General features: G+C 32.2%; 1 protein-coding gene across 7 annotated transcripts in view; it reads right to left on the reverse strand.

Moving 5' to 3' along the window:
- The window catches only part of ASXL3 (ASXL transcriptional regulator 3), a 219,394-nt gene that overhangs the window by 101,989 nt on the left and 92,109 nt on the right, over positions 1–25,296 (reverse strand). For all 7 annotated transcript variants that reach the window (XM_031946464.1, XM_031946465.1, XM_031946466.1 and 4 more), the window contains 2 exons: positions 20,812–20,920; positions 19,459–19,570 (listed from right to left, as the gene is read on the reverse strand). In XM_031946464.1, the coding sequence (XP_031802324.1) occupies positions 19,459–19,570; positions 20,812–20,920 (221 nt within the window). The remainder of the gene's footprint in view (positions 1–19,458; positions 19,571–20,811; positions 20,921–25,296) is intronic.

Below are 25,296 nucleotides of genomic sequence, written 5' to 3' on the forward strand. Positions count from 1 at the left end.
AATATGGAATTATGTCCAAAGCATTATTAAATTCTCTATACTTCAGTACCACTACTTGCTTTATATCCAAAGATGATTAAGAGGGAAAAAAAAATAATCTATGTGTTCTAAAAATGTTTATATGAGCTCACTTTATGGTGGCAAAAAATTGAAAAATTCAGATATCATAATTGGAATGGCTGAAAAAATCACAGTATATGATTGTGATGGAATACTAATATGCTCCAAAAAATGAGGAACTTGAAGACGGCATCAAGATGACAAAGTGAAGACAGGAACTTGCCAATCCCTTCCCCCAAACTACTCCAAACTTCTTTAAATAATGACTCTAAGTAAATTTACAAGCATCAAAACATCCAAAAAGATTAAGTAGAACACTTTCCAGCCAAAAACAACTTAGAAGGTAAACAGAAAAGGTCTGTGGCCACAGGATGAGGGTATAGCATACAGCCCCAGTGCAAGCTGTGCCGGTGCAGCATCAGCCCTAGCCCCAGACCAGGCTCCACACTAGTAAAGCAGGAACCAGTCTTAAAGACTTCTGAATCAATGGCTTCTAGACCTCTTATCGTCTCTGGAATGAGACACCAAAGAGGATGCAGAATCTGGTCAACAGAAAAGGTCTGTGGCAATTCTGTGGAAGGGCAGCTGACAATCTCAGTGGAGGCTGTCCCAGCGCCAGCAAAGCAGGACTCTGTAGCTGTATGTCTAGTTTGCTAAAGCAACAATGGAGCAGACTCCTAATAGCGTCAGGATAGAAAAGAGGGCTTATGGTCAGATTCCTAGAAGGATTTCTGAAAATAGCTGCACCAAATCCCTAAAGTTTGGAACAGTGCACCCTCCACCCTGGAAACAGAGTCCTAGTTTAAAAGAGCTAAAAAGCAAAATAATAGGCTAGGAAAATGAGGAAACAGCAGGAAAAGATTTTGATCATTGAAAGTTACTAGGCTGACAAGGAAGATCAAAACACGCACTTAGAAGAAGATAACAAAGTCAAATCTCCTACATCCAAAGCTTCCAAGAAAAATAAGAATTGATCTCAGGTTATAGGAGAGTTCAAAAGGGATTCTGAAAATTAAGTAAGGAAGATAGAGGAAAACTTAGGAAAAGAATTGAGACTGGTACAAAAGGAAATAAAAAAAAAAAAAACTAATAAAGATAATAAAGACTTAAAAAGCAAAATTGACCAAATAGGAAAGAAGGTACAAAAACTCAGTGATGAAAATAATTCCTTAAAAATTAGAATTGAGCAAATGGAAGCTAATGACTTTGAGAGATCAAGATGCAATAAAACAAAACCGGAAAAAAATGTGAAATATCTCATAGGAAAAACAACTGACCAGTAAAATAGACCAAGAAAAGACAATTTTAAAATTATTGGTCTTTCTGAAAGTCATGATAAAAAAAAACTCAATAAGAGCCATTATTTCCTCAATGTTTTCAGGACCAAATATATATATAGAAATTCTATGTTTGGCATATCAAGGCCTTCACCTTTCTTTCTTTTTTTTTTTTTTTTTTTGAATAAATCTACCCTGTATTTATAATGCTCTCCCCTCCTTATCTTCACACAGAAGTGTGTGAAAGGTCTTTCCCTGTTCTTCCTCCTTCCATCCTCACTCCCTCTTAATGTATTTCCTCTAAGACTGCTTTCCATATAGGGAAGTTTGTATGTGCCTGATTGATGTCATATCTCCTCCATTAAAATGTGAATTTTATGACAATAAGATCATGTTTTTACCTTTCTTTGTACGCCTGCTACTTAGCAGTGCTAGTATATAATAAACATTCAATAGATGCTTGCTGAATGAGTTTAATAAAATGCTAGCAAACAGTAGTGACAATCCTAATTTTTGTTTCCCAATCCCTCCTTAAGCAAGTCTTAACCTGCCTGGATTTCACTTTCATCAAAAAATTTTAAAGGAAGGCCTGCTCTGAGGCAAATACTAGGCTAGGGTACTAGCAATACAAAAAAAAAATAAATAAATAAAAATAAAAAAAAAAATTAAAGGCTTTGACTAAAAAATAAAAAATTAAAGTCTTTGACTTGCTATTTAGATGATCTCTAGAATTTCTCAACCCAATTATTAATTATAATTACCATCTATCCCAAAAGTGAAAGTAGGAAATTACATATCTTTGATCTTAAACACAAATAAATTCATGTATAAATGTATGTCTAAAGTAAACATGATATGCAGACTGCTGTGAAAGAAAGCCACGTAAACTGAATCTTTAGATACAGACAAGCCACACCAATTTTTAATGTATTTGTAAATATCAAATCCCATTACATATCCCACGAGTCCCTATATAAAAATTCTGAATAGCTTATTCTGAAAAGTACTTGTAGACTGAGTTAATGGGCTGTATTCGTTCATAGAAAGATTCTAGAGTTCTGACAAAACTATTCTCATTTTTTTCTCATTCTTGAAGCTGTTTTAGTAATATATGTAATAATGAAGAAATAAAATTGAGTTCATTTTAATAACTGCTCTTAGATAAATAAACAAATATTTTAGGAAACTTAAAACTAGTCCTCATAAATGATAGCCAAATGAAAATAATGCTTTAAAAAGGAGAAAAAGGTAGTGAAAAGAAAAATACAGAGGGAGAACTCCCTTCTATTTAAGAACTACTGTGAAAACCCAAAAGGAAGGACATGCATATTTACGTTATTTCATCTACAAATGCTGCCATACACCGTAGAATGTTTCTACCATACATGTTCCTAAATAAACACTAAGGACAATGAGATGATGATAACAGCATTGTCTGTTTTCACACATACACCATCATCACCTCACTATGGGGCATTTGTCTTTCATGAACAACACAGTTAAATGGGAGAAGGTATAAGTCCTGTCTCCTGTCTCACATCTTTTGCAAGAGAAAAAAATTTAAGAAACTTTTGGAGAACATAATGGCCCCAAAGGGCAATCTAGAAACCACTATTTCAAACTACTGAATTTAAACTCACACTGTGATGTAAAGCAATTGTTCTGGGAATTTCATTTTTGTTTTTTCAATAATAACTAGGATCTATGTGGGAAGCCTAAGGTCTGAAGCCAAAGTTGCAGATAGAGCTGGTAAACTAATGAACAGGAAAATAGCATGTAAAGACTTCAGATACTGGTAGACCTGCCGCAACATTCACCTGAGGTTCAGCACTTCTGTGTGGATTTTTAAAAATTCCTTTAACTTCATCTTTATGTATTTTCTGAAGGAAAATATTCATAATTAAATTAATACAGTTAAAAACAGCTTTTTAAAACTGACATCAAAGATTGACATCCTATTTTTAAGATGACAAGAGAAAATATGCTTTTCATACCTGAGTTATTATTTATCATGTTGAGAGAAAAATCAGGAAAAAAGGGCAAAACTACCAGGGAGAAACTACTAGAAAATTTTTTTTAAAGGTGAAAAGAGTATGATGACCTACATTTTGTCTCCATAGTTCTCCCTTTGTGTTGGAATCCTTACAAACTGTTAAGTCATTAGAATTGATAGAGAAAATAATTATTTAATTTAACATGATTCAGTATGATTGATCTGATCCTACGATAAGATGTTATGGGCCAGAACTTGAAACAAGGTACTAAGTGGAATTGAGGAGACAAAGTTGGCCTAAGTCATTTAGATGAAGAAACTCTTGTTCTAAACAGATAGGTGAAAGGGGCCTTTTAATGGCCCTTGTATATCCTTGCTGGAAAAGAAGAAAGCTACTCTTTAAAAAATTAATTCTAAAAATAGGCAAAAAACCATAAAGTGTTTTGATCATCTATAAACGTTAACTTAGCCATTGGATGTTAATTAAGTGTTACTGGGTCATTGATTCTTGGTTGTAATTCCAGATCCTTTGCATTTCAGGCCCTCTGATCCTTCATTGCAGATGCTGTCTGATTCTGAGTAATCCTGTGACTCCTGAACATTTGAACTTTTTTTTTTTTTTTTCTGGTATTTTGCAGTATTTTTTTTTTTATTGTGGGGTATTGTTCTTGAGTTTTCCAACAATGTTTCTTGAGGTTTTTGTGTAAAATCTCTTTCCAGAGATGACTGATGGATTCTTTCAATGACTATTTCTTCCTCTGGTTCCAATATATCAGGGGAGTTTTCCTTGATGATCTCTTGAAGAATGCTATCTAGAATCTTTTTTGGTCATGGTTTTTAAGTAGTCCATCAATTTTTAAATTGTCTCTTCTGGATCTATTTTCTAGATTGGCTGCCTGAATTTCCACCACTCTAATGAAATACACTCCTATACATGGCCAACACATATACCTATGAATTAAATCTATGTGATCTACACACATGTAATCTCAAGAATCCATATATAAAATTTATGGATAGTTTATTTTGAAAAGCACCTGAATAGATTATTTTTAAAAGCACTTGTACACACAGATGTAGATATGTTTAGATTTAATTCATGAATGTGTATCCATAGATATAAATTTAATTTAAGAATTTTCCTAGCAAAATAAATCATTCCCATTATGTCCTCTTTATTGCTGGTAAACTCTAGACTAATCTCATCTGAATTTTAAAAAACAGAGCTGAACAAGATAGTAAGCATAAATGAGTTCCCATTTGTATTGATAGAAACAATATCCACACTAACGAGATGTTAGACTGTACTTAAATAATGTTAATGTACATTCTTAGTTAGTAAGCTGGGGTATAGAGGTATTTTTGAAACTAGAAATGGGAACTTAGGAAATCCAGCAAAGGTATTATTATTAATGGTAAAAATAATGACAATAACTTATTTATGTAATGCTTTACTATTTGCAAAACATTTTCATACTTTATTTTATTTGATTCTTATATCTCTATAAAGTAGATGTTTTTATTATCTCAATTTTATATATGAGGAAAACTGAGGTTTTATAGGATTAAGTGACTTAACCAGGGTAACTCAGATAGTTGTTAGACATACGCAAAAAGTCTTCCTGATTCCAAGAATAGTACCTCTAGTTGCTATGACAGGTATATGATGTTGTAACAGTTGTAGTTGTAATTGAGTTAATAATGATAATCATATTTTAAAGTAAAAATAGCAGCTAGAAGTAGCAAGATGGTGAGGTAGATCACTGGCTTAGCAATCCAGAAAAATCTAAATTGAAATATTTATGAACTTTGTGATCCTGAAAAATCTAAATTGAAATATTTATGAGCTTTGTGATCCTGGACAACTTACTTAACTTTTTTATTTTTCTTTATCTGTAAAATAGAAATATTAGTGCCTACCTTTTGGGGTTGTTGTCAGTATAAAATGAGATAATACTTGTAAAGTGCTTGGCAAACCCTAAAGCACAATATAATGTCAATCATTATTATTATTCTTTTAAAAAGCAAAGGATTTGTAATATCATTATACAAGTACTCTCTACACTAACACAGACCAAAATTTCTCAAAACTTAAAGCTGGGGCTTCAAGAGTTGTTCGGGAGAGGGAGGGTGAGAATCATCATCTTATGGCCACCTTGGTTAATTGGATGCACTTATGGAGATTAATTTGACATAAATTACAACAGATGTAACTGGGTTCATAGATCCCGAATTCTATGATGTACTATCAGAAAAAAGAATTAATAACAATAACAACAATGATGCAATTTTGGACCAGATAAAAGTAAAATTTTTAATGTATAGCAGAGAAAGATAGACTGAAGGCTTCAAATTTAAAAAAGAAGGCCCTATGGAATCAATGGGTAACACTAATACATGAGCACCTATTTTTCTTCAGTATATGACAGAATAAGATTAAAAATACCAAGAAGCACAGTATAATTAAACATAATAAGAAAGTTACTAAATTTATGAAATCAAAGATGGACAGGATATCTGTTACCAATGCATTCTTTTTTTTTCTTTTTTTTTTTTGTAAAGTTAAAAGGATAGGAGGATGTGAGAAGGTGAGAAGATTTAATTGTTAAATTTTTAAAAATAAAATGTAAATTTTTTTTAAAGAACTGAATGCAGAGAATCCTGGAGAATCAACTAAAAAACTATTAGAAGCAATCCACAATTTCAGCAAAGTTGCAGGAACAAAATAAATCCACATAAATCATCAGCATTCTTATACAACACTAACAAAATCCAACAGCAAGATACAAAGAGAAATTCCATTTAAAATAATTATCAATAGTATAAAATATTTGGGAATCTATCTGCCAAGGGAAAGTCAGGAATTATATGAGCAAAACTATGAAACATTTTCCACACAAATAAAATCAGATCTAAGCAACTGCAAACATATCAAGTTCTCGTGGATAGTTCGATAAAGATGATAATACTCCCTAAACTAATCTATTTATTTAGTGCTATACCAGTCAAACTCCCAAGTAACTATTTTACTAACCTAGAAAAAAATAACAACAAAATTCATCTGGAAAAACAAAAGATCAAGAATTTCAAATGAATTAATAAAGAGAAAAGCAAATAAAGATGGACTAGCTGTGCCAGATCTAAAACTATATTATAAAGCAGCAGTCATCAAAACCAGGTAGTACTGGCTAAGAAATAGAGAAGTTGTCAGTGGAATAAGTTAGGTTCACAGAACAAAATAGTCAATGACTATAACAATCTAGTATCTGACAAACCCAAAGGCTCCAGCTTTTGGGATAAGAATTCACTACTTGACAAAAACTGCTAGGTAAATTGGAAACTAGTATGGCAGAAAGTAAGCATAGACCCACACCTAATACCATATACCAAGATAAAGTCAAAATGGGCTCATGATCTAGACATAAAGAATGATATTATGAACAAATTAGAAGAACACAGGATAGTTTACCTCTCAGATTTGTGGAGTAAGAAATTTGTGACTGAAGAAAAACTAGAGATCATTATTGATCACAAAACAATTTTTATTATATTAAGTTAAAAATTTTTGTACAAACAAAACTAATGCAGCCAAGATTAGAAGGGAAGCAATAAACTGGGAAAACATTTTTACGCCCAAAGGATCTGATAAAGGCCTCATTTCTAAAATATATAGAGAACTGACTCAAATTTATAATAGTTCAAGCCATTCTCCAATTGATAAGTGGTCAAATGATACAAGCAGACAATTTCAGATGAAGAAATTGAAACTATATGTAGCCACATGAAAAGGTGCTCCAAGTCACTACTGATCAGAGAAATGAAAATTAAGACAACTCTCAGATTGACTAAGATGACAGGAAAAGATAATGACAAATGTTGGAGAGGATGTGGGAAAACTGGGACACTGATAATTGCTGATGGAAATGTGAACAGATCCAACCATTCTGGACAGCACTTTGGAACTTTGCTCAAAAAGTTATCAAACTGTGCATACCCTTTGATCCAGCAGTGTTTCTACTGGGCTTATATCCCAAAGAGATCTTAAAGGAGGGAAAGGGAGCCACCTGTGCAAAAATGCCTGTGGTAGCCCTTTTTATAGTGGCAAGAAACTGGAAACTGAGTGGATGGCCATCAATTGCTGAATAAATTATGATATTTGAATGCTATGGAATACTACTGTTCTGTAAGAAACAATCAGCAGAATGATTTCAGAGGGGCCTGGAGAGACCTACATGAACTGATGCTAAGTGAAATGAGCAGAACCAGGAGATCATTATATACGGCAACAATAAGACTACATGACAATCAATTTTTATGGACATGGCTCTCTTCAACATTCAGATGATTCAAACCAGTCCCACCCATACATCAATGAAGAGTCATCTACACCCAGAAAGAGAATCATGGGAAAAGAGTATGGAACACAACATAGCATTCTTGCTCTCTCTGTTGTTATTTGCTTGCATTTTGTTTTCTTAGCTTTTCTTTTTTTTTTTTTCTTCATCTGATTTTTCTTGTGCAGCAAGATAACTGTATAAATATGTATACATATATTGGATTTAACATGTATTTCAACATATTTAACATATACTGGACTACCTGCCAGCTAGGGGAGGGAATGGGGAAGGAGAGGAAAATTTGAAACAAAAGGTTTTGCAAGTGTCAATGTTGGAAAAATTATCCATGAATATGCTTTGTAAATAAAAATCTTTAATAAAAATAAAATAAAATAAAAAAGTTAATTTAAAAAAAAAAGAACTGAATGAAAAGAGAATGTTCATATTAAAGCAATTGGCACTTTTACAAAAAAAATTCTCAATATACATTTTTGGAATTACAAAATGAACCATAAAAGATTTAGAGTACCCTAATAAGAATGTTAACAAAGCATTAAAGCAGTTATAGAGATATGCAAACTTTCCTTACAAAAAGAAGGAATAAGATTGTTAGATATTTTTAGGGTACATATCAAATCAAAAACCTAGAGAAATACTTTTGGGATAGACAGACACCACTTTCACCATACACTTCTAAAAATTGACAGTAGCAGCAAACTATTAAATTTGCAGAAGATGACTCAAAGTGGTGTCTTTGGGTAGGAAGAACTAAGATAAGTGATATGTAAATGATAGAGATGAAGGCTTATATCATTCATATAAAAGCAGCCCCCAATAACTCAACATAGAGTCATCCAACAAAAGGCTGAGTCATATAGATGTTAATAGAAATAGAGTCTTATAATTCAGGATTTGGTCTTGGCTATCAGAAAACACTTAGAAAGTAATCAAAGTAGTTGTGATTCAAGGACACAAAGTAGAGAATACACACTACTGCAGGCTATAAAGCAGGGGTCCTCAAACTATGGCTGGCGGCCAGATGCAGCAGCTGAGGACGTTTATCCCCCTCACTCAAGGCTACGAAATTTCTTTATTTAAAGTCCCACAAAACAAAGTTTTTGTTTTTACTGTAGTCTGGCCCTCCAACAGTCTAAGGAACAGTGAACTGACCCCCCTATTTAAAAAGTTTGAGGACCCCTGCTGAAGAGTTTGCACCTACAGAATACCTAGAACAAGGTTCCAGTGCTGTTTCTATCTGAACCTCTTGTAAAATGATGATAGGAATGAGATTATCAAGATGATGATGATGATAATGATAATAAACAACTTACATGTAAACATATTTAGACTTTACAAAGTACTTTCATTACAATAACCTACAATTTTCCTATAAGTAAGGAAAGAGAGATAGACATGTGTGCACATATATGTGTGTATATGAATGTAAAGGACACACACACACACTCTTACATATTATAGGGAACCAGTTTTGTAGCTGGAAAAGAGTCTGAAATAGATGACATATCATAGATCTAGGACTGAAAGAGAAGCCACTAATCCAATCTTCTCTAAAAAATTTTATCAATAAGAAAAAGGAAGCCCAGGAAGATTCAGTTACACAATTAAGTGGGAGTGGCAGGATCTCAATGGAAGTGCTTGGACTTTAGGATCAGTGTCCTTTCCACAAAGAGCCAGCCCTAGAGTTTAGAATACTTGGTTTCAAATCCTACTTCTGATATCAATTACATGAGCATGAACAGTCAATCAATCATTATTCCCTCAGTGACCTAGGATGCTAAGATGCTACTTTATTTACAAATAAACTTCAGGTCTGCTTCAATGGAAGAATTTCTACTATGAGAGGTTCACATCTCTTCTACCTCTATCTCCAAATGAAGGCTTTTATGTGAACGTTTTGATTTAGCTCTGACCATAAACCTAGAAAGTATCCGTCTATGCACAAGAGCTCACATCTAGGTTATTTTATAGTTCAAAACTGAAGCAGAAAGGTTATAAAAGGGCCATAAAACTAGGAAGTCTCTGAGGCCAGATTTGAACTGAAATAAGTGTTCTAGACTCTAGACGCAGAACACTATTCAGTTAAGAAATCTTGTGTATTTTAATTTGTTTACCTAAAAATATTATTCTGAGAATGGCTCATTTGCTTCACCAATGCCAAAAAAGTCCATGACCTAAAAAAAGACTGAGTTCTTCTTTGCTTATAATGATGTTATTCATAAATTGATGATAGGAATGAGATAATCAAAATGATAATAAATAGCTCACATGTAAATGGAACTTAGAACTTCACAAAGTGCTTTCAATATGATAATTCTATGACATAAAGTCATTTATGACCTGTGGAACATGTTATTCATGGAATTTTCTTGGTAAAAATACTACAATGATTTCCTACTCCAGTAGATCAAGGTAAATAGAAGTTTGTGACTTGTGATTTGTCCACAGACTGCTAGTGTCTTGAGACCAGGTTTGAACTCAGGTTTTCCTGATTACAAGTCCAGCACTCTATTCATTGAGACACCTACCTGTCTCTTAAGGAAAGGTTAAAGTGTCTTGCCCAAGATCACACATCTAGTCATTTTCTGAAGTCTAATTTCATACAACAACCCATGCTCTAACCACCGAATCATCTTGGTCTTTGCTGTAAATTAAATGTTAAATTTTGCCTAATAACAATATTTAATTTGGCAAGGAAACATAGTGTTGTGTTTTCTTTTTTATTCTGATGTTTTCTTTCATAACCATTGAGAGAAATGGCATTATTGTTAATTTAAGAAGAAGAATAATGTTCAATAAACATAAAAGTTTCTCCATCTTTTAAAAAAGTTTTGACATGACTAAAAAAATTTAAAATATACTTCTTAGAGGAACAAAATTAATGTTTTATAAGTTTTATATTTTCAAACTGATCCTTCAATTTCACCCTTAAAGTCACATATTTTTAGATTAGCTTAACATGACATAAGTTTGACTTTAAAATTAAAAAAAAAAACCATACTATTTAAAAATAAAAATTTAATTTCTATGTTATTTATTTTAAATTACTCTTGGTTTGAAGAAAGGGATACAGAAAATGAGGACATTTCTGAAAGCAAAATATGGATTGTGGTAAAGAACTATGTTACAAAGTAAAATTAATTTTTAAAAAGATGGAAAGTAGCCATATTTTTCCAAAGACAAAAAAGCCTCGCATCCCAAAATTAATTAAGGAAAATGTGACATCCAAACCACAGCTTCCTGTTCATCACGGAAGGAAGGAGAACAACATACCAATAACTATGACATTGAATTGCTAACTAAAATATTTTATGAGGAAAAATCCAATTTCAGTGGTTTTGCTTCACTGAATTAAAGTTTGATTTTTTAAAAATCTCAACTTAAGTATTATAGAGGTTGATATAATAATAATGGATTGTGTGTGAGCCAAGAGGAATAAAAACAGCATGGCACCAAACCTTGGCCTTGAAATCCCTACATATTAGAATCCCAAATCATGTGTGATGGCAAGACCAGCAACAGAGAGCTCCTCAAAGAAATGCACCTTCTGCCCATGAAACAAAACAATGACCATCGTACTATCTGAAGTCATTTGGGCTCCAACTTTGGTAAAGATAAAGATTAAGTACATTCTACTTTTTTTTTTACCATCCTATTTTTAACCATCCTATAAGACTTGTGGAAATTGTCTATAATATTAAAAAATTGCAAGATGAGTATATAGAAATTTTTTAGAGATCAGAATGGGGTAAAGTCATAAAATAACATTTACATTTATATTACATTTTAATGCTTGAAAAGAAGTTTATATATGTCATTTGGTTCTCACAATAATCATGTGACATTAAATAATATATTATATACAAAGCATTTTGCAAACAAAGTGCAATTATTTTGATTCCCATTTTACAGATGAGAAAACAGAGACATGAAGTAATCATATGATTACACAGATAGAAAAGGTCACATACAAGACTGGTACCCATTAAGTCTCTCCTGATTTAATCCAGGTTTTTGCCTACTCTAATATTATTTTCTATTATCAAAAGGTTCTTTCACATAATCCAATGATTTTCTCTTTGATTTGTTTTCCACTTCAATTGTTTTTCCCGATATTTTACATTTTCTCTTCTCTTTTCATTTTGCTTTATTGTTTCTTGATGCATTTTAGAATCATTAGCCTCCATTTGTCAAATTTCAATTTTTAAGGAATTATTTTTGTTAGTAGCTTTTGTACTTCCTTTTTCATTTGGTGAATCCTACTTCTTAATTAACTTTCTTGCAAACTTTAAAAGTTGTACTATGATTTAAAAAAAAGAAAAATCCTTTGATGATTCTGCTGCTCCTGATTTAGTTTTGAGAACTTAATTTAAACTTATTTAGAGAAGAATTTTGAAAGAACTAAGGTGAATATTTGCCTTATTCTACCTGCAATCATGGTTTTGTGCCCCCTATCTTCCAGCTTCAAACTTTAAACTACTATTCTCCTAACAGCCCCTTTCCTTCTTTTTTTTTTTTTTTTTTTCCTTTTTGGCTTTTCTTTGTATACCCATTGCTAAATCACAGAGTCTGGCACAAAATAGAAGATTAATAAATGTCTGTTAACTCACTGACTTTTATAAACAATTATGACAATACCTGTAAAGGATTTTTAAGATTATTTAGCTCCTTTAACCTGCCCAAAAGTTATACCCAATCAATAAACCAAAGCAGCTACTACTATATGAGGCAAAAGGCAAACCCAGAGGATAAATATCAGAAATAGAATTTGAACTCACATACAAATCCAATTTTCTTTTCCATTATATCAGGTTGCTAATTAAAGTAGCTCAATACAAAATCACTATATCAGAGGATTTTCCAAGATGTGAATATGACATTCAAAGACTACAGTCATAATCACTGTAGTGACTGTCCTTATAGCAACTTTAAAAAAAATTTAAATGCAGATATCATAACAGATGATTATACTATGAAACAGCATTTTAATAAAGTGTCATCACAAAATAAAATTAGGTCTCAACTACCTTCAATACTGAAGATTAGCAGAAAGACAGAGGTCAGTAAATAGCAGATAATCCAACTAACATAATATCTGGAATGTTTTTATGTATAGTACTCACATTTCAATGTGGGTATGTCAGGTGGTCTGAAATGTAGGTGGGATAGTGAACAAAGCACTTGGCCTAAAGTCAAGAACACCTAAGTTTAAATCTTACTTTAGACAATTATTAGCTATGTGACCCTATAGACATTACCTAATCTCTGTTTGCCTGAGTTCTCTTAGCTATAAAACTGATAATAATAGCCCTTTGAAAGATCACAGGACATATTAGTAAAACTCCTGGCATAACTTTCTGCTTCACCTCTAATCATGGCTGCACTGATTTTGTTTGTGTAAAACCTTTTTAATTTAATGTAATCAAAATTATCCATTTTGCATTTCATAATGTTCTCTAGTTATTCTTTGGCCATAAAATTCTCCCTTCTCCATAGGTTGGAGCCCAGTTGTGAGAAGCCTACAAAGCTAAATAGTTATCTATAGGCAACAATTTAGGAAAAGATACAGATAGCTCTTTTTAATGATAAAGAACTATGTGGAAATGTTTGGTGGAAGTAGGGAAGAAAACTATAAAAGGGTTGAAAATTAAAAAGAATGATTCAGGATGCAAGCTTCTGAAGATGGAACAGATAGGATTAAGTACATATGTAAAGGGATTGGCCTCAGCAAGAAGATGGTTCAAATATTGTCAAAGACTTAAAAGACGGAGGAGAGAGTAAGAGAGGATATTAAGGGATCTGAAATGAAAAGAGAGAAGAGGAAGCTCACAATGATTGGCATTAATATCCTCAGTAAAGAGAGAAGATCCTTTTCTTGGGGTAGGGCTGGAAGAAGGGAAGGAAGAGGACATTTACCTTTTTACAGAGCAGAGAAAGGAAAGTTTCCAGGCCTCGGGGATAGCCAAAGAAAATACCCAGAGTCAAGGGATCTTGTTTGTGGGACATCCAGGAGGCCATTGTCACTGAATCAAACCATGTTAAGAAAGAAAGTGTAAATAAGGAGACAAGAAAAGTAGGAGGGGGATAAAGGAAAGGATGACATGATAGGACATGTGTTTTAGTGGATGAATGAAAGACAGATTCATATATAAAGGAGTGACCATCAGGCTATTGAAGTATTTCCTTTTTTTCCTTCTCCTCCTCCCTTTCCCTCTCTCCCTCTCTTTCTTCCTCTCTCTCAGGAAAATCATTCACAATCTTGTGTTTATTTCATAGCATAAGGGAATATAATCAAAAGGGATCATAATATGTTGAACCTATAAAAAGACCTTGAAATATCTCACTTTCTTTTGCACCCATGAAGGCTTTCACTTTTCTTTCTTCTACTAGTGTGTGAATTGCTGCTAATGAAATGTCAATGTGACTACTGCCAGATGGTCCCAAAACCATAAAGCTACCTTCTGTGTTTTCTAGGCAATTGTGTATCCTGAAAAGCTACTTAACCATATGTAATTGATATCTCAACAAAGATCTTTCTCCATTTACACTTCAGGCCATCTGACAACATGTTTCCATTTCTAAAGCCTCTGAATCAAGGAAAACAAATAACCAAATGAATAAAGTTTCCTTAAGTTAACAACAAATTTACGAAAAAGTAGAAAATCAGAAGTCTTTTATAAAAGTTGGTCAGAAAGGGTAACTTTTAAACCCTTAAATTCTTTGTATGATTGAATTATTATTTTTATTAAGAATCCTACAGACTGAAGGATAGGATATATGTTCTCTTTTTTTTTTAACTTCTTTTTAATAAAGAATGTTTTAGAATACTCAAGCCCCCACTACAGTGCTGCTTCATTCCTGAAAGTTATTAGGCTTAATAACAAGCAGACCACTGTTTGATCTATGCTGGATGAAAATTGTACTTTCTCCAGTTTCTCCATAATTGCTTTGAGAATCCCCATTTAAAAAATAAAGAGCATAGTTGATGTTGATTTCTAATGTGAAGCATAATGAGATCCAATAAAACAAGAACTCCTTTGTTTCCTTGTCAGTAGAAAATTTGGAAAATAGTGCTTAAAAAAATTAGAAGCAGAAGTAACATGGTCATATATCAAACAATTAGCATAACTCTGTCATGCATGTACCTTAGCAGCAGGTAGTCCACTTAAAACAGCAAATGTGTGAGCAAACTCCTCACATATGCTTATGTTCAGTAAACAACTCACACACACAAGAACCTCTGACCAAAACAGTTCATAAAATTCAAAACATTTCTTTGGGTGACAAAGATCTATACTTACATTGACATAAATGTCAACATAAATATATCAAGTGATTCACCTAGATCATTCTTTGATCTTTAGAGCTTAACTTGTAAAATTTGAACAATTTACTTTCTTTAGTTGGTAAGTCTGATTCTTATTAACATGAGGAGTAGCAAAGAAGCCAAAGAGTTGAATAAAGATCAATAAGCAAAATGTATAATTTACAAAGAGGATTAAAAATGAATGAGCACTATTCTGGGCCTTATAAACATTAGGACTGATAGTATTCCCACTTATTACCATAAACAAGAAATGAATTACTTTATTCAACAGATCTTTGAGAAAATGTCTCTCTAAAAAGCAAAAACTCAGTTGCCCTAAAAAATAGGACCAAAATAGAGCAAATACAAAATTAAAGTATTTTTGTTATCTTATTCTAGGACAAGTCCACTGTGTTCAAACATCTACAAGTAAAAGCTCATTCTTGTTGCTATTTGCAGATTTAAGTACTACTTCCTTTTCTCTAAAATTTCTGCCTCCTTGTTCCCTTAATGGTACAGCAAATATCAACAAATTTTATGATTATCTAAATACATATTCTAGCTAGACAGATAGATGGATAGCTAGATATAGATAAGCTTATAACTATATTGAAAGTCTTCCTATCAGCTGATTTCCTATTAGTTCTCCCCACTCTTTCATCCCATAATAATAATAGTTCACATTTATCTGGCACTTTTGAAATTTGTAAAGTAATTCATATAACTTTTTTCATGTGATCCTCATAACAACCTTGTGAAATAGATGCTACTATTACTCCTTCCTTCCTTCCTTCCTTCCTTCCTGTCTTCCTTCCTTCCTCCTTCTCTCCCTCTTTCCCTCCCTCCCTCCCTCCCTCCCTTTCTTCCTTCCTTCCTTCCTTCCTTTCTTTCTAGATGAAGAGACTAAAATTCAATTACATAGTCCAGGGTCACATAGCTAGTGAACACTACAGCTAAGATCTGAGCCCAGTTCTTCCTGCCTCCAAATCAAACACTATCCACTCTGTCATAGTGTCTCTCTATAGGAGGAATGGGAGCTGAAGGTGTGTTGACAGATGGTGATTTTCTGATCAATATACTCCCTTGTTCCTTCCAAGATATATTTATATTTTTACTTTAGAAAAGTAATTTCCCCATTCCTTTAGTCTACTATGTATAGCTGAAATGATACCTTAGGTCAACCTATAAAAATACATCAGGAAATAATTAAGCACCAACTATATTCAGAGCAAGCATAGTATTAGATATTACTGAATCATTTCAGTAATGTCCAATTCTTTCTAAACCCATTTTGGGATTTGGCAAAGATGCCATCTCCTTCTCCAACTCATTTTACAAATGAGAAACAGGCAAACAGAATTAAGTGACTACCCAGCATTATCCAGTTAGTAAGTGTCTGAGACTGAAGTTGAACTTATGAATATGAGCCCAATTCCTTATTCAAAGCCCAATGCTGCATCCACTGCAGTTACCTAACTGCATCCCATAATGCTAGACAGTGAAATATAAAAATTAAGACATAGCCCTGGATCCTTACAGAGCTCATTTTTTTTTAAAGTGGATATGTTTTAAAGTTTACCCCTCCCAAAAAAAAAAAATATATATATATATATATATATATATATATATATATATATATATATAAAATTTCTTTTATATGTATTGTTCTCTACTATTACTGAGAGTATTAACATTTATTATCTACCTTATACCAAGTACTAAGCTCAATACTGGGGATACAAATTTAAAAAAAAAAAAAAAAAAGAATGACAGCCTCATCCCTCTATGTGCTTACAATCCAATGGAAGAACACAATACAATAAAGGAAAGTGAAAGAGGAAAAAGAAGGGAAGGTACTGAACACATGAACATGATGAATAAATCCAAAAGAATGCAGCCAGTAGGAAATGAAGAATTGACTGGCTTGGACACTCTCTTTAATAGATACTTTGGGAGGAGCTTTTCACTATCCTCTCAAATCATAGAAGCCAAGGGTGTTCAGGGTACTGATGCAGTAATTGATGGGGCTTCTGATGATGAGGTTCCTGGATTCAAGCTGGAGGAGTCTGAAGGAGTTGAGTTGGGAGGGTATGTTACATTATTATAATGTAAATCCCTTCACAGCGAGAGCTATTTTTTATACACACACACACACACACACATACACACACATATATATACTATATTCCCATAATTTGGCTAAACACCTGGCACACAGTCAGGACTTACTAGGCTTTTTCATTCAATTATCCATACTTTTTTTTTTTCTTTCTTTCATTTAAGTCCCAGAAAAAATCCTAGGAGTTGCCTCCTAAGATTTAGATATTACAAGTATTATTATTTTCATTTTCCAATTGGGAAAACTAAAGCTCAAAGACTTTAAAAAAAAAAAAAATTTGTGCCCATTTATGCAGTTAGTACCTGCCATAGGCAAGATTCAAACTCATATCTTCCTGATTCCAATCCCATACATTAATTCTAATCCACTAAGTCACATACAGATTTAAAATGCAGATCATTTTCTATGGAAAAAAATGTACTGTTACAGAAGGCTTACCAGGTAAAGTTCATTACTGCCACTTTTTGAAGAACTGTTAATCACTGATTTGGAAACGGTAAGGACTTCCTTTTGCTATAATAGGTATTGCTCTTTATCCTAAACCTTAACTATCATGCCTATAGATACAGAAGTTTATGGACCAGTCATGACCTCATCTCTTTAATTTCCTACAACTGTCTTTGTTTGCAAATGCCCCCTAAAGTTGCCACAATAGGCAGTACACAAAAGAGGATTTGCTTAACTGGACATGAAGCACACAGTCCAGAAAGAAACAATGTGGTTTTGCTATCAGAAGTAAAGGGGGGACAGTTTAGAAATGTTTACTACAGTTCTGGAAAGCCCTATTACCCCTAATTTTCTATTCTCTCCCAAGAATCCAATGGGGAAGAAAATCCATGAGAAAACTAACTGTAATCATTTATCTGGATATTTATGAGTATGTTTTATTTAACACAAAATTAAGAGATAAGACTTTTGCCAAAATGTTCATGGGATTCAAAAAAACCTTCAAAATAATTTAACTTAATCCCTTCAATGTACAGATTAGGAAAGTGAGTCCTAGAAATAAAGCAATTTGCCTGAAATCATTCCAATTTCAAAAATAATATTCTTGCTACAATACCACAGCTAGCTCAGACAGAAGTTTCAAGTAGAATGGTCTCTCAAAAATTATTTTTATATTTGATCATCCAATATAATTATTTCCTAAGACATCAGAGACTGCTATGTATATCTCTGCTACTGTTGTCTCCCTAATTCTATGTGACAGCAGTCTATCTTGGTCTAAATTGTAACTAGAATCATGAGTATTCAGATGCTGCCAATCCTGATCATAAATGAGATAGTTAAAAAAAAAAAAAACTATATTAAAAAGTATGTCTTCAGGTTTATAATGAAAGATCTTGGAGAACACTTCTATACTGATAGCTTCAGAGATGACTACTTGTCAACCACTACCAGGAATCTCATAAAGATCAAAAAGCATACTAACATGAGAGCAACCATTTGGTTTAAAGACTACAAAGAATCTTTTGTTGTACTTAAAAAAATGTAATGTCTTCAATCTAATGCTTAAATGAGGCTTTTAAATTTAATTAATAGTCATGGAGACTATGCCAACAGTTTCCTTCCCAAATCATTCTTTTGAGTCTGCTAAGGGGAAAGCAGACTGAGCATGAAGAGTAAAGCAGTACATGTAGGACAACTGTACAAAAATCAACATGTAATCCACAAGTATTTATTATCCACTTATCTATGCCATGCATTATACATATAAAAATTACAACACAAAAGTCTTCGATGTTATAATTTCATTTATTTTAGAATTCTAAATATAAGCACTTTAGTCAGTCTTTCCAATGAATGATCCCCTCCCCACAAGAAACAATATTTCAATATAGAAAAAGAAATAGCTTAACACTTTAGTAAGATAAAGAAGAACATTATGTGTTTCAAAAAAATACTAATTTTTCATTTCAGGTTACAGAACTTGCCCAGAATCACAAATAATCAGCAGATTGAAAGATAGAACATGAATTTTTTTTAGTTTTCATTCAGAACTGATCCACTAGAAACGCTTATCATAATCTCATAAGAATAATATATTTCTACTGAGAACACTGCAGGAAATGACATAATTTACCAGAACAATAAACACTATGACACAAACACACAGACTCAGACACAGACACATACACCCCCTATCCAGATCACACCTTTTACTACTCAGTCCTTTTCATAAAAATGCACTAAACACACATCTAGAATGTTAAGGACATAGAAAAAAAATTTCCCTTTACTAAATATATACTATTTTGAAACATATTCAAGAAACCATTATAATTATCACATGCAAGCAGAATACTTAACAGAACAAGATCACATATCCTAAAAGTTTTCACACCTACCTCCATTTTCTTCTCCATTACTATTGTTTGCTTCAGCCATTTCAGTGCCATCTAACTCTGATTCACAACCTAAATCCAATGTTCCATCAGCTGGGCATGAAGATTCTTCTTTCTACAGTATAAAGAAAAGAAATAGAAAAAAATACAAATTAGCAACTCAAAATATTCTTAATATTTTTAAAATTTGTACTGTAAATTATCACAAGATACTATTTTGAATTTCAAAAGTTAATTATCTTCATTTATAATAATCACTACCCAGAAGGAAAAAAATGAAATAAAATAAAACTGACAATGACTTCTGAAAAAGGATTACCTATTTATAACATAAAAGCCTGTATTCTAATATACATATACTCAAAGTAAAATTCATTGTTTTGTTTTCCTTCTTTTATCACTTATTTCTTGGGCAAAAAATTTTTTTTGTTGTTTATAAATTTGGGGGTTTAGTCAGCGACTGACCTCTATGCCCAAGTTATTGTAAGGGAGAAACAAATAAGTAAACTCCTTTCACACATGCATGCACGCGCATACACATACACACACACACACACACACACACACACACACCACCCTGTAATATTTTTTAATTTTAAGATAATGCCTAGAACCTAATATTCAGCAACCAAGAAAAAATATCTGCATAACAGCCAGAAGTCTTTTAGCACTTTTTTTTTTTAATCTTGTTAAGGTAATAAATTATAAATACTATCCATCAACCTTTAAGGAAAAATCTTGCCTTTGAAAATTATAAGTAATAATGTTCACAATGATTTTACTCTTTCATAATAAAGGCGTTAGGGTTTTTGTTTTTTTTTAATAAAGCAATAAGATTTTGCCAAAATAATTCAAGGTAATGTAAATTGTTAATGACAAAGAAAAATCAATGGTACTGAAATAATTAAGTTCCAGGTATCTTGTGTTCCTTTTCAATTATTCTACTGTTATTATAAAGTCTACAGATTTAATTACTACTATTTCCCCTGGATCACTCTATTTTCAAATTAAAAAAAAAAACAATTGCAATATCTTTTTCATAAACACTTTATTTTAAAGTGGCTTATAATCCAAAACTGTCCCACCTAGAACTCTAAAAAAAAAAAAAAAAAAAACAATTTTTTGCCCTATGTCAAAACTAAAACAGAGATCCTCTTTTCCTGAAAAATAAAGTGTCAACTTATTCTCAATATCAGCTGCTTTTAAAAACATATGAAAACAATTAGGTTTTAGGGTCATTTCCTATTCACCACACTATTACCCCTCTCTCTTGAGTCTAATTTTGTTTACTCTTCTCTTATAAATTAGTAAAATGTATTCATAATTTGCTATAATTTGCAGAAGAATCCAACTTACTTTAAGAGCATAAAGTCCTGATTTCCCAGGGATTTTGAAGAATGTCCCATCCCCTACTCGAGTGTTGGTGTGAAGCATTGCATTCAGACAGGCTAATGGAGAAGTCCCACTAGAAAATAAAATTTTATAAAAATGAAGCAGTCTGAGGTGGAATGTCTGTAGTGAAACTGTTCACTGTCTCTTTAAAAAAAATCATGCATGCCTTTTTAAATAGCCTCCCAACCCTGAAAACATCTACATTACAATAACAGGCCAGTTTTACCAAAGTTAATCAGATGCATCTGTCCTATAGGCTTCAGGCAAAAAGTCTGTGAATTATAATTATGCTTTTCTTCATACAGCAACCAACATCACATTCTAAAGAAACCAAAGTCCAAACATTTATGTGAAATTATTTCACAAACACCATGAAGCTTCAGTTTTAAAATGTTACAGACAATTTGACGGCTGCACATGAATGATCAAAAACTACTAAGTTCAAGGGCAGCTGTACACTATAGGATGAAAGGCAACAAAAGAATAATAAAAAACTAAAGAACTGATTTGAAATTACAAATATTTAAGTTACTGAGAGGTAGCATTTTTTCACATGGTGAAGTTTCTATGTCTGCATAAACTCTTAAGATATAACTTTTATAGGAGATAGTATATTCTCAATTAAGATATTTTAAAGAGGAGATTAAGAAATGAGGCATCTAGTAATTATAATACTAGTCTTATCAGATAATATGCTCCTTTTGTAAAGCTATCAGGTGTCAAAATCTGAATTAATTTAATTTTTTTAAAGCCTTTAGGATAGCAAAATCCCACATTCAAATATCTTAATGAAAATTCACAAATGCGTTTGTACTTCATATATATCAAAAGATCTCAACATCCACATTCTTCCTCAAATATGTTTAAGGATATGATGCAAGATAATTTTTTTTTTTTGGGGGGGGGGAGAGGGAACTTGGGCAACAGGAGAAAGAATTGACAAAAGATGGTGTTCTAATTAGCTTCAGTCTCTCCAAAGTACTACACATTAAATCAGATTAGGAATTGAAAACTAATGCTGATAATAAAGTCCCTTTAACTTTCCTCAGGAGCTCTAACTATGTTAAGAAACATTCTGAAAGGAAAAAGTCCCAAATCTATTGAGATTTCCAAGCATGTAATTGTAACTTCTCAGTTAAGAAATGCAACTTTGGTATTATACTTAAAGGGCCACCTACAAATAAAATCATCACCTTGTCATAATATGTAACCTGATGTTTACAGATATGATAGAAAAGTCAAAAATTTCCACCTATTTTGGCTAGCAAGTACACATCTAATAACAGTTGGGTATATATATTTACATTCTGGTTAATAGACATGCAATATATTGAAACACTCATTAAAATTATTTTTAGTATAAAGTTCTTTCTTTTCCCATAGTTTAAAGTAATTTCAATCAAGTTTGGCTCTGTGAAGATAATACTGGAATGGTAACAACTGTACTAGCAATTGATTATTGCGAAAGCTTAACATATATTAATTCATTTCAATCTAACAAAAACACAATACAAAAACCGTAAGACTAACTTACCCAGAGTACAAATTAAGTTACTAATAAATGAAGTCACAATATGTAGTAATTGTATTTTGTATTTACATACTGCCTTTCTCCATAAAATTCCTAGACATTTTAGCCTTCATCATTCTTCCAATCAAAAGATCAGATCATTTGGTTTTTCTTTTTACACGGCCTGGACACATCTATGAAAATGAAGTCCTCTCTAGAAATTTCTTTCAATAGAGAAATTTCAGACAAGAAATGTCATGAAATACTTTACCAAATAAAAGAATTTTTCTTCATTACATCTTTCAGACAAAATCATGTACAACTTGAAGCTAGCGATGATTATGCCAAATTTTTGGAGTCTCAATATAGTGAAACTGTCAGAATTACAGGTTTTCAGTAAGAAGTTGGCAGGAAAATACTAACACCACAATTGCAAGTAAATCCAATACATAAAAATGAGAAGGTACAAGTGAGGTTATTTTTAATATGGCTTTATAAAATAATTTACCTGCTTTAAAAACCTAACATGTTGATCTTGCCATTAACGTACAGAGTCATAGCAATAGAAATTTCAGACAAGAGAAACATATGAAGAATACAAAATAAACAGAAAAAATAAAATAAAAATAAATATCACTCAAATTCACTGTCATTTTCAATATCTGTAATTCAAGTTGGATATTTAAGAGATCTCTTATTATAACTCCTGCTCCAGAGAGATTTATAGTTTGTCTGAACAGAAAATATTTTTAATATATCTTGTACAATACTAACACAGAAAGTCAGCAATGAAGCACTTTTAGCATAAGGCTTTCATAAATAAATAGATTCATAAATAAAAATATTTCTTTGGGCTAATATGACTCCAAATAGCACCACAGAGTAGCTTCCAGTTATTTCACAAAGGACACTGCAAATTTCTCAAAAATTTGCCCAAATAAAATTAAATTTCATTTATTTCGCATACATATGCAAACAAATTATGCATTTTGAACTTTGAGGACAGGTTCAGAGGTGTTATATCAATGATATGATGTTAAAATATTAAAAAGACTGAAAATCAGTTTTTTGAGAGAGCTGAATTTAATAAAATTAAAGGAACATTTATTTATGTTTTTCTCTCCCATTATGAAGAAGCTTTTTATATTTTGGGGGTTTTTGTTATTGTTGTTGTTATCGTTTTTAGTATGGGAACAGTTGGCATTTTTAATTTTCTATTGATATACTTTCAATTATTTGGTTAATGCAAAATAACTTAATTTTTTTTCAAGTTGCCCATTTACTATTTTTTTTTCTATCCATCTCCATTTTGCATATCAAAATTCAGCACTGATCTGGTCTAGACAGTTTTTAGGATCTAAATGATTGAAAAGTCTATAAAAAAATTTAAGGAATTAATTTTGTCACTTCCAAATACTTAAATACTTACAAAAACAATAAGAGATAGATGAATTAGCTGAGTTAGTCTTAAGAACTGGATACTCAGCTAGGAATTGTTAAGTGTCCGAGGTCAAATTTGAACTCAGGTCCACCTGAGTTCCTTCCACATCTTGCTGCCCCTGGTATGATTACAAGGATCAGTGACGGAAATCACTTAATCCCAACTGCCTCAACAACAACAACAACAAAAGAACTGGATACTTAAGAATTGGAACATAAACTGTTGAATTGCAAATTTTTTTAATTTCAAAATATTTCACAAAAATGCATCCTAGAACTATGCCCCTACAAACACTTTCTTCTGATAATACCGTAGTAAACTTCAGTCAAGCCAACAGTAAAATGTGATCAATTCTGAAATAATGACGTTTTGGACGTTTTACAATACTTAATATTATTTTATTGTATTTAAGAAAAATACCTTAACTACACAGTAAGATATTTTCTAATGTGATGAATTAGTAGGTGTAAGAAATTCCAAGTTATTAAGAAAATTTTAAAGAGCGGTAAAAAGAGTTTCAAACCAAAATTTATACACTGTGTGAGTGTGTGTGTGTGTGTGTGTGTGTGTGTGTGTGTGTATGTCCTTCTCTGTCTAGCTGTGTATAGTACATTGTGGCAAAGCTATACACTGGATATTATAGATTGATCTTCCTACTCCAGTGATTTTCAAAAATCTTTGAGGTTGCAAACTCTTCTCTTTATATGTAATACATGTGTACATAAAAGATTATATATTTATACATAAATATGTGTGCACATGTATTTATACATATGCTCCCCAAGAATCCAGAAGGTTGAAGTTTAAAGGCAAGAGAAATTATTGAAATTAATTATGTTCATGTTTCAAAGGTGCCTTTTTTATGTAGAAACCAACACACTACTAATGAAACAGTAATGTTGACAATAGAGCACATCTAGAAAAAAATATATGCCCTATTTTTCTTTGCTAAACTGAAAAGTGAATTCACGTATCTGGAAAAGCAGATAGGACAGATACAAGATCCAAAAGAAATAGGAGAAAATATAATATTCCAAAATACTCGTTTGATGTTATCCAACACAGCTAATACAAGACTGTCAACTGAAATCTCTTCCCCATGAATAGTACCATTAAGACAGCAAGAAATAGTTACAGAGGCACCCTAAAAAAATATTAATGGAAACTATTTTAAATGTCTTTAGTGTAGCTTAAAAAACAAACAAAAATCTTTGGAGAATTTGCTATAGACAAAAGATTCAATTCAACAAGCATTTATTAAGCCCCATCCTATAGGGCCAGTCACTGTTAAGCCCAGAAGATAACAACAATAAGCTGCAATATTCTAAGTGAAAGATGAGAAGACTTGTGACCATGTGGATAGAGAGATAAGAATATAAGATAAAATAGTGACTATAGATTTTTATTGACATGACAACTGAACAGATATGGGGATTGAGAGAAAAAAGGAAAGTCAATGATAACTTTAAGATTGTAAACTTAGAAAAGATGGTGGTTC

The sequence above is a fragment of the Sarcophilus harrisii genome, chromosome 1 (genome assembly GCF_902635505.1).
Source record: "Sarcophilus harrisii chromosome 1, mSarHar1.11, whole genome shotgun sequence".
Classification (NCBI taxonomy): Eukaryota; Metazoa; Chordata; class Mammalia; order Dasyuromorphia; family Dasyuridae; genus Sarcophilus; species Sarcophilus harrisii.